The 11,477-nt window shown below is 45.1% G+C and overlaps 1 protein-coding gene across 1 annotated transcript in view; it reads right to left on the bottom strand.

Moving 5' to 3' along the window:
* The window catches only part of LOC111978192 (glutamate dehydrogenase, mitochondrial), a 346,877-nt gene that overhangs the window by 319,399 nt on the left and 16,001 nt on the right, over positions 1–11,477 (bottom strand). Inside the window, exons 6-8 of the mRNA XM_070448220.1 lie at positions 1,376–1,499; positions 1,117–1,208; positions 928–990 (exon numbers count right to left, since the gene is read on the bottom strand). Of these exons, the coding sequence (XP_070304321.1) occupies positions 928–990; positions 1,117–1,208; positions 1,376–1,499 (279 nt within the window). The remainder of the gene's footprint in view (positions 1–927; positions 991–1,116; positions 1,209–1,375; positions 1,500–11,477) is intronic.

The following is an 11,477-nucleotide window of genomic DNA, read 5'->3' as shown; positions in this document are numbered from 1 at the left end:
AACCCTGGGGCATCTCTCAACCACCACTTTACACTGTTTGTCGTCTGTGTGTGTGTGTCGTCTGGGTGTGTGTGTGTTGTGTGTGTGTGTGTGTGGTGTGTGTCTGTATGTGTTTATGGCCAGTTGTGACCCGGTCTGGACGTGTGTGTAAGTTTGTAGTGTGTTTTGCTCAGTGTGACCCGGTCACTGTGGCTCGATAATGTCAAAGTGGGGCAACACTGGCACCAGCGTCCATGTGTGTAATATGTATGTGTGTTTTGCCAGTGGTTGACCCGGTCTGGTGTTGTAATTGTAGTGTGTTTTGCCAGTGTGACCCGGTCTGGTGTGTTGTATTGTAGTGTGTTTTAGATCACAGTTGTGGAGCATCCCAGTAATACATACCCGTCCACAGGGGGGGCATTAGTCCATGTATCTAATCCTTGAAGGTAGTGTAAAGATGTGTATTTAAGCATTTATATCACCCCCTCAATGCCGAAGCAAAGTCTTGATGCGTACAGCCAGTATATGATCAACATAACCTTACCGATCGAACTATATCAGCAAATAGAAAGGGTCGGGATCGGTGACCGCCTAACAGTCTAAACTCAGGCCTAATTAGAGAGTGAAGTGTAGATTGTTCAAGTGTCTTAACCACGACCTGAGGACCTATTATCAGGCTAGTAAGGTGAGGATTACAGCGATCATTCCAGATGCTACAGTACATGATCACCTTGTCACAGCAGACACAACAGAGGCGCTAAGCACCACTCACCAGAACCCAACGTCTGAATGTAAAAAGACTGATAGTTATCCGCATAGTTATGTCCCTCGACGCTTCAATCGCCACTGTCTTAAGCAAAATGCAATTATAGGTTCTGTATGGTCTGACACACCTGCTCTAACTTTGCACGTACACACACACACAGAGACACACACACTCTCTCTTACCCTGGCAGACCTCTCCATGGTGTAGGCCAGCCCAGAGTGGACAATGTCCTTCTCAGAAGCTCCCTGTAGAGGAGAGGAGAGATGTTATCAAACTAGCCTGGATGTATCACCCCCCACATAGGTTTACATGTGTATAGATATACCCCCCCGTATGCATACGGTTGACTCTGTGTGTGTGTGTGTACTCACAGCGACTCTGGCCTGGAAGTCAGCGGTGGGGACAACAGGGATTGGTCCTCCCTGCTTTCCAAACTTCCTCTCCAAACTCTCCTGAACAGACACTGCGAGAGAGAGAGTACTTGATGGTAAGTTACAGAAGCAAGGTATTATATGGGGAGACTGTGAAAGGTTAGAGGTCAGGACACAGAGAGAGAGAGAATACCTGAAGGTAAGTTACAGAAGCATCGTATTATAGCTGGAGACTGAAAGGTTAGAGGTCAGGACTTACTGAGGAGGTGATAGTTGGAATCTCTCTCGTATTTGAAGGTGAGTCTTCCATAGCTGACGTGGTTCAGGTTTTTCAGCCACTCAAAGTAGGACACGGTCACACCACCTGCGTTCAGGTACATGTCCTGAGGGAGGGCCAAACAGACAGGTCAGAACAGACATCTCTGTCTGGGATTGTTGAGTGTGTCCTGTTAATGAGAGAACTCAACCCAGCAAACATGCCCACACACAGTGTGGCCCGCCCTCACTTTGCCTGAAATAAGCACATTTTTTTAGCCTGTGTTGGGCTGGTGTGGAATTTGTGTCGGCTAGTCTATGTTGGGCTGGTGTGGGATTTGTGTAGACTAGTCTATGTTGGGCTGGCGTGGGATTTGTGTAGACTAGTCTATGTTGGGCTGGCGTGGGATTTGTGTAGGCTAGTCTGTGTTGGGCTGGTGTGTGAGTCCATCAAACATGCCACCATGGGTATTTGATGGGCAAGGTGGGCACAGCTAGACACACTAGCCCCCCCACCACTAAGCCACACAGCCCAACACGGCCTAGACCCAAGATCCTAGCCCCCACCCAAACCGGCTAAAGCCGCACACACCCACATACGCTAGCAACAGCCCAAATCGGACCTAAAAGTCACACCAAGCCGCACGACAACGCGCTAGTACACACAAGCCCAAACAGCCCAGGCTAGTCCACAGTCCCGCAACAACAACAACGGCGCAGACCAAACCACACAAGCACGGCTCTGCTACACCAAGACCACACCAAGCAACCGGCCTAGCACACCAAGAACGAGCAACAACAGCCCAACACGAGGCTAGCCCACATGCCAAGCCACAACCGCCAACACGGGCATAGCCCAACCGCGAGAATCGTCACACAGACAGCACAAGACGGGCTGCCCACACCAGCCACAACAGCCCAAACGCTTCCACACAAAAGCCCTTGAGGAGACTAAGGACCCAGAACCACACACAAGCCCAACACCTATCTCAACCAAGCCACAACACCAACACTGAGCTAGTCATACGAAGCCCACCAGCCACACGGCCTAGGTCAGCAATAAGCAGCACGAGTCACACAGGAAGAAACCAAACAACGACTACACGACACAATATCACGCACACATAACAGGCAAAAAATTTGCTTATATCAGAAAAGTGAGGGCGGACAATGTGTTGGTCTGTTGCTGGTAGTTCTGCATTAACAGGCACTCGAACAATCCAGACATGAGATGGTTGTCTGCTGTCTGTTGTGGGCCTCATCAGAATGTACCATAAACCAGGATGTGTGAAAAACAAGTCGTACCTATTGAGATGGATGAAAAAAATGAACCATCAGCTATGGAAGATATACACTTCAAGTACGAAGAAGATTCCAACTAATAACTCTCACGTAAATATAATAAATTAATCAGTCTCCAGGCTATATATAGATGCTCTGTAACTGATACTCATCAGGTATGACACTCTACTCATTCTGTGTCCTGACTCTAACACACACTAATAAAGTTCTATGTCACTTACATCAAGTACTACATCTCTCAGGCAGTGTCTGTCAGGAGAATAGGATAGGAAGTTTGGAAAAGCAGGAGGCCAATCCTGATTGTGCAGAACCTACGCGTAGGAGAAGACTCCAGGCCAAGTCTGGGAAGTAACCACACAACGCATTCAATATGCCGTCATGCAAGTAAGGGATTCTCTATACACAAGTAAACGATGTGGGGGTGATACATCCATAGTTTGAATAATCTCTCCTCTCCTCTACATATGGGAGTGCTGAAGGAGAAGACATGTGTCACATCTGGGCTGGCTACACCATGGCGAGGTCATAGCATGGGTAGAAAGAGTCCGTGTGGTAGTGGGTGAAAGTGCAAAAGTTGAGAGCAGGGTTTCAGCACAATACAAGAATATAAATTGCAATTGATGCTGAAGCTAGAGCACATTCTCATACACACTAAACTGTAGTTGTCTGTGGGGTGTAGTCTGATGGGTGTGTAGGGATAGATGAGTAAGATTGTGTGTGTGATGTGTGTGTGTTGTGTGTTTGCCAGTTCCGGATCCTGGTGTTGTTGTAAGGTGATGAAGGGTAGTGTATTTTGCAGATGTGACACGGCGGTGTGTGATTGTATGTGTGTTTTTGCCAGTGGCCGGTACTAAGTCGATCTAAATTGTAGTGATGTTTTGCAGTGTACCACGTAGGTGTGTGATATTGTGTGTGTTTTTGCCAGGTGACCCAGCTGGTGTGTATAATTGATTTCTTTGTCACCCCCTGCAGCAAATCTGCAGTACAAGCAATAAGTACAACTGGGTCTAGGGACGTGCGGACGATGCCTACGTAACTGACAGCGATCGGAAGGTGTTATAGGTCTACAACGAGGCGATCTACGTCACATGACAACTTGTCAGCAGAACCACGCACAACCAGCTAGCTAATTGGACGACCTGACTTCCATTTTTCCATCAGCTTAGTACATAGAGCGTTCTTAGAGACCGCCTCGATTATTCACACAACATCTGACACGTCTGGTGTTCACGAGTGGCAGTGTCGTATAGGATTCGATATCACGTGGTAAGGCGTTCAGTATTAGCTCTGTTGAGTAGCGTTCTGTAGTGTTTGACGATAGATATGGAGTAATTACGAAGGGTTATGTGGAAAGGGAGCAGATGTGTCGTAGGGCAGGAAGAGGTAGCTGTAAGAACCGTCGCGCCCCGCCCTGCCCAGACTCGGATGCAGATATGCGTGGCGCGGATTGTTGTGTGTGTGAGCCCGTATGTGTTGCCTATAGATTGGATTTAGGAGGACACAGAAAAATGAGAGTGCTGATGCTATGACGGACTTTGACTGAAAAGACACAACATACCCAACCTGTTACTGAAAACCAATGTTAATGTTAAGGCTCCAGAGCATATACTGTAATTTAAAGAAAGAGAAATAGTTTTTAAACTCATTACTAGTCGGAATGGTGATATCATATGTGTTCCTCAGTTCTAGCGTCGACAGCGTTAGAGAGCAGGCTCAGGGTTGTGCTGAGGAACACAGTTCTACTGGGTTTGTTTTAGTAAAGTCTACACCCTTCTCCACTATATCAGTCCGCACAAGCCCCCAAACCTACTTTCTGCTCGATATCTTGTCCAATCTGACCCTCCCCAAACCCTCCGCCATGAGAGAGAAGGAGAGGAGGAGAGGATCATGGAACAAGTGTTCTCCTTCTCCAAAAGCCGTCCAAGCCCTTGCACGGAAATTGCTTGGGGAAATTTGTGTGCCTTTTTTTGTTAAAACCAATAAAATTCAGAAGAAAACTGAGTGTTAGATGGTGCAGTATTTGACGCCGTGCAGGACGAGACAGAGGAACTGATGTGTAGAACGATTTTGGTGTTTATAATTAAGGTTTTAATGACATCCTCAGTCACTTATAAGAGTCTGAAGTGATAGGTATAACTAGACGGGATTTGGTTGATGGGAAGGAAGGGATCAGGGTTGAAGACAATGGGAAAGTCCAGTTGACACTGGTAAAGTCCAGGTTTGAAGAATGGTACAAAGATCGCAGGGTTGGGGATTCATTGAGAAAAGACAATCTTTCCAAAGTATGGCTATGTCTGCAAGCATGTCAATAACATAAGCTGCAACTATCAGCACGACAATGCTTTCACTGCAAATTAGATCACAAACATACACGAATACCTGGAGGAAAATAACACACACAAAATAAAAAGGACAATCATGCCACAAATACAGGATGGGAGAACAACACACAAAATCGCAGACACATAGCGCCCAATACCTGGAGAAACCAAAATCAGACAACTACCACAACAACAAGAAAAAAACGAGATGGACCAAATCATGATCCGAGCGGAGAAAGAATAGCAAAACAATAACCGATGATGAACAACAGAAAGACACCAAGTATACATCCCACAATAACTCGAAACACAAGAGAGACATCAAACACGATGGCCAACAGAAATACTCTCGCCCAATAGAGAACACCAAAACAAAAATATCAGCACACACAGCAAAGACTAACTGAAGCTGAAAACCCACAACATCCACAAAGAACAGAACCAATACCGACCGAATATTGGAAAACCAACATCAGCACCATGCCACCAGAATACCTGGTGAAGCAACCACGAGCATGTAGCGGATGGGGGTGGATCCATGCAAGTGAACTACCATTAGCCACAATGGACCGTGAAATGAGTTGGAAAACAACATGCTCAGAAGACCGCTCATGAGTGGCACAATACAGTGTGGAAAAAACCACAGAAAACAGACACGTGCACGCGAAGAGGGAAACCTGGTGGAACAACCACATCCGACAGCATACACAATACTGTGACAACACGAGAAGAACAGGACAAGACGAATGGCCAAAATAAGTGGTGGTATAAACCACAGCACTCAACACCATGCGACAATACAAGTTGTGAAAGTACACCACACTTTAAGACAAGCCATTATACAAGCATACTGTAGCATACAGAAAGAGAGACAATACGGACTAGCAGAAAACGACTAACTAACGATGAATTAGTTCTTTCAGCGGTGTGCATTAAAGGGAGATAGTTCAGAGGAGGATCTTGAACGAACTACCAAATTAGATCTGTTAAGCTCCACGTTAGAGCAAGCTGCCATAACACCTAACATTAATAGTTTTACGAGCGGGATAGTCAATCTAAGTTCAGCAGGAAGACGTTGCAACCACTACCGATTAAGTATTCTTACAGTGGTGGTCAGTTAAGTCTCCAACGCAGCGACAACACCTAAAACGATTAAATCTGCGTATTACAGGCGGTGTCACTTAGGAGATCAAGCAGCTAGGTGCTCTAGCCACACTAGACGGATATAATAGATTCTTATAGCAGGCGGTGTCACGTTAAGGCCAGGTCTGCAGGCACACTACATTAGGATCAGCCTCTCTAGTAAGCGGTGTCACGATTAAATCGCAGGCGGACACACTAAAAATATAGTCTCTTGATACAGCAGTGGTCACGATAAGCACGAGCTAGCAAACCACTACCAAGCACGGATTCAATACATAAAAATAATAAACAAAGAAGGGAAGTACCGTAAAATACAAACACAAAAAAAAAGGGTGCAACAGCACTACAATTAATATTGCTAAGAACAGCCGGTGTACGTTATGGACAGGACTGCAACACACTACCGTATGATTGAGTGACTGCATCTGAAGCGGTGTACTTAAGGCCATCGGGCTGCAAGAAAACCTAAGTCAGAACGTAATAAGGCCGATGTTCAGAGAACCGGATATTCATACTCTGACAAGACGGTGTCACTGATTAGAGCAAGGCTGAGCACACACTATAGCAATTAATAGGTATAGCGAGGGTGTCACTTAAGGACCAGCTGCAACAAGCGATCCATTGTAAGTCTCTTAATCTGAGGTAGATCACGATTATTATAGCAAGGCTGAACACACTACATGTATACTCTCTTACAGCGGGTAGTTAGGGAAGGCGCAACACACTACATATATAGCATCTCTTACGCGGTGTCACGTTAAGGACGCTGCAACGACACTACAGATGGATATACTGTGAACAGCGGTGTCGATGTAGCGAGTGTGGCAACAGCCTGGGTTTGTAGTATCTCTTCAGCGGGTCTATCGTCGAACAGACTGCCGCGACACTACTACGCCTATTATGAATCCTATACAGCGGTTCAGTTAGGTCAGGCTCACAGCCTAAAAGGATCGATAGACGATTGAAATCTTGACAGCGAGTGTCAAGTTGAGCAGACTGCAAACACAACACAACCCGAAAGAGGATAGGAGAAGCACGAAAAAGGATCGTATCATAAGCGATCGCAAATATAGCAGCAGAACTGCAACAGCACTCTAGTGTCTCTGACAGCGGTCACGTTAGAGGGCAGACTGCAGACAAACAACTAGATATCTGCAAAGCGGATTGTCACGTTAGGAAGCAAGGCACACGCTGAATTCAGATAAGCAAGACAACGAATAAGAGCAGAGCGATGCATTGATGGAGAAATCAGAGGGATGGACTAGGCGAGGGGAGAAAGCTGAATATGGGGTTGTTAGTGCTGGGTTAGTAGTCCAGTTGATGTAGTTTGAAAATGAGTTAGTACGTGTGTGTGGGGTGGTGATTATGTTAGCTAGGTAGCGAGGACTGAATTGTGGAAGTGTGGGTGTAGAGGCGTCGTTAACAAGGCGGGAGTTTATTGCTGTGTGGACTCGTAGATCCTAGAAGCGTGACAATTCACAGAAGGGAGACAATCAGAGCTTCGTGCTTTCTTCCTCCTGCTGCCTCCTCCGATCATCTTCCCGAGCGCTGACTCTGCTACACCAACGGATAGACGATAGAGAGAGGGGGCCTACAAACATGACACTTAGCAACTATCTAGGATGTCCGAACTGTAGAATTCAGAGGAGCAACTTGAGGTGGAATTTACTCTTGTTGTGAACAGTGTCGATGTTTAGACGGAAGAGGCTGTATCAGCAAGAGCTGTCATGGAGGTGATGACGCACGCAGAATCTTGGTAGGAAGTTATAGTCACGTAGATGGATAAAATGGACTCGCGTCTACTGAAATCGTAGAGACAACTCAAAATAACTTCATTTGATAATGAAAGTAGAGAGGGAAGAGCAGATGCCCAAAAAGTACAGAGCAATATTTTCAAAAAATGACATATATTGGTTGTTAGAAGAGTTGGTTGACAATGAATCAATGCAAAAACTGCGATAGGTGTGGCGCTGTTGGAAGTAAATTACAAAAGCCCAAGTATTTTGGAAGAGAATTTTGAAAGGCTGAAACAAAAATGAACACTAGATTAAGCCACAAGAACTGAATAAGCAGTAGTGCGCATATAGTGACAACGAGCCATTGAGATAGGCTCTTAGAGAGTTAATGAAATGCTTATCAGAAAGGTGCAGATCATCATCGAAACACACAAAAAAAAAAATAGAAAATATTAAAAAAGAGTAAAGAAGGAAAACACATCATGGGCCAGGTGTTTCTAGCAAGATAGTTTATCGTACCTAGGCTTTTGTGATGAGGTCAGGCTGAGCTGCCAGTCGGAGAGCGCTAGCGTTCCGCGTTGGTTCCTTGGAATCGGAGGAAGGATGCCATCTGCTTGATAGGCGGTGTTAGTGATGATCGGCGTAGGTCGAGTGGATGATGGCGAGGAGAGAGGTAGAGGATGTGGGGTGGGTGAGAGAGATGAGGAGCGGTGTGGGTGATGGATGTTGGGTGGTGGCATGGGGTTAGGCTAGTGTGAGGTTGTCGGGAGAGGCGTTAGCAGAGGCGACCCCATTGCACGAGGCAGCACCAGCCCGTGTGAATACTAACGATCAGCACCCCAGGTATAGGATGGCAGGACGGGCATGTTGAGGTGTGTGTGGTAGTTCAGTGATGAGGGGAGAGATAACCGACGCAGGCAGTGGAACTAGTTAGAATAGGCGAAAGGGAGGAGCGAGGAAGGACGAGATCGATAGCATTATAGATAGGATCGCAGTCAGTTAAGCGAGCAGTGGTAAGAAGAGCAAAATAATGGAATAAACGTACATGCAGCACTGGCAGCCAACATTAAATCCAGTCACTGACCATGAGATGATGCGACAAGAGGCCCACCATATATGAGTTAAAAAAAAAGTAAACAATAACAAAATGAATAAGACTTAATTTTGATCACCCTGTTGCCGGAGAAGCTTTCCCTGCATGGCAAGGAATTTTTTGACATGTTAGTGGAGTACTTTGAAGGTTTAAAAAACCTTCCTAAGTTTTGTAATTTCCATTAGAAGAAATTTCAGTCTATAAATATCCCCAGATGTGTCTTATGTATAGTAAGAATACATCGGGAGGTAATATGATTAGATCACCGTGTCTTAGGACTTACAAGCATTACGCAAGAAAGCTTGGATATTTTGAGAAATGCTATAACAAGGTCCAAAAGTTATGGGGAGCTAGAAGTAGCGTCAGAAGTATTACAATGTAAACCTAGTTTAATGACGTCAACGCTCTTGATATATTAAATACATTAGCAGAAAGGAAGTGTTAGTGGAGTTATACCACAGAAACGGTGCTGGCAATTCTGCTCTCATCAACTCATAAAAAAAAGCAATGATACTATGAGGGTCAGTGGATGGAGATGGCAAGGGGTGAGCTGCGATGGCATTAGGTGGAGACACTAAAGAAAAATTAATGGTTGATGTCTAAATAGTAGGCGAGCGAGAAAGCGAACGTAATATGGAGAAATTTAAAGCCATGTGAACAATAAAGAGGCGAGAGGGATGGGGTGAGACATGGGAGTCTGGCGCAATAGCATTGGTACGTTGTTCGTGTACAGTCTGGTAAAGCTTGTTGTTGCGGGTGTTGTTTTTACGATAGGTTAATAAAAATGTTAAAAGGAACAGTAATAGGTTAGAGACGTACGGAAAAAATCATAATATCATTCATGGTTGATTAGTTCGGCGTATTGTTCATGTTGAGTGGACACTGCTCAATGAAGAATCTACGAATAGATGAGCTGGCAAGGGAAAGTACACGAATAACTGGAGAGTGTGAGATTCCTGAAAGAGAGTCAGCGCGTGGAAGACTTTAGCTAACTCCACTACGGTCAAAAACGCAAGAAGACATTTGGCGGATTAGAAAGCGGACAACACAGACAAAAATCGACATGGAGACGAGCACAGAAATAATTACAAAGAACGCATCATCCACCAATAACAAATTTCGTAAAGATAACTGGCAACACATAGAGAAAGCTGCTACAGCGGATGTGTTTGTGAGGCTAGGCGATGAATCCATAGGAGGGGTGATTGGAGCTGTAGTGTGTTCTCCAATTAACCCGCTGTCGGCAAGAACGGACTGCCCTGACTGTTTGAAAAAATGAGCAGCTGAGGGCTGGCGTGAGAGCGTTGGATGAACAGAGAGGGAAGCGTGTAAGAGCGAGATTTCGGAAATAACAAAATCATGGATTAGAATGGAGACATTAGGGAGCGTAGGGAAGTGACTACTAAGAGTCGACACACCACACACGCCGCGAAACACAAGCGAACGCAGAATACACTTTACACACAAGCACTTAGAGTTCTAAGGGAGGAAAGCACGACACAAGAGGGTAATAATAGATGCAGATTAGATATTTGTGGATAGTTGTATTTATACTCCTGGACATCATGCTCTGAAACCAAAATCTGTACCATGAGTCAGTCCAGCATCGAATGGAGGAGTAAGAGTAGGACTCAGTGTACAACAAAAAATAAGACTCAGCCAGCAGAAAAAAACACAAGAGAGAAGAGAAAATTTGAACTAAAGAAACATGGAGGACCCCTCGGGAACATCCGCAACACACAATCACAACAGAGAGTGACATTAGCTAGCGACTTGCGAGGCATAAGAAAAATATCAGGATGGAGATAGACCGATAGTGGAAGAGGAGAAGACAGAGAGGTATGAAATCTCCATACGGTAAGAATGAGCATAACTATAGTATTATAAGCTGCATCATAATAGTCCGCAAATTGAGAAAGAGAACGACGGAATTTGATGGATTTAACGAAAAGCCAGTCTTTATATTCACTGGTATAGTTTATGTAAATCAGAAGGTCCGCTCGAATGCCAACGTAAACAGTGGTGTGGGAGTGTTAGACTTATGTGTTGTTGTTTGATGGCTTAGTGGCATTATGGTGCTTTGTGTGTGGGTGCTTGTGTGTGTGGTGTGTGTGTGTGATGTGTGTGTTGTTGTGATTGTTGGTTGTGTGGTGTGTGTGTGTGTGTGTGATGTGTGTGTGTGTGTGATGGTGTGGTGTGTGTGTGTGTAAATATTTAGTGAGTAATAAGGCAACATGCAGTCATTATTTCCATTGGTCTGCAAAGAAATACCAAAACACACACACAACACCGGGTCCGCAGGCCCTGTTCTGAGGAGGCTGAGATGGTTGAGACAGAGCAGCTGTCGAGTTAATCCCATTTACTTTTTTAGTGGATCAAAATTCGTTCCGTGGTGGGATGCTCTATATGACAAAACCCTTCGTACTGACTATGTTCGTGGTGTTAACTATGACAAACCCATGTACTTACTGACTAATATCCTACGAACACTAGGTAGTATCCCAAACACCA

This window comes from Salvelinus sp. IW2-2015, linkage group LG18, assembly GCF_002910315.2.
Source record: "Salvelinus sp. IW2-2015 linkage group LG18, ASM291031v2, whole genome shotgun sequence".
Lineage (NCBI taxonomy): Eukaryota > Metazoa > Chordata > Actinopteri > Salmoniformes > Salmonidae > Salvelinus > Salvelinus sp. IW2-2015.
The sequence above is the reverse complement of the archived record's forward strand: the minus strand, read 5'-3'. Positions and strand labels throughout refer to the sequence as shown.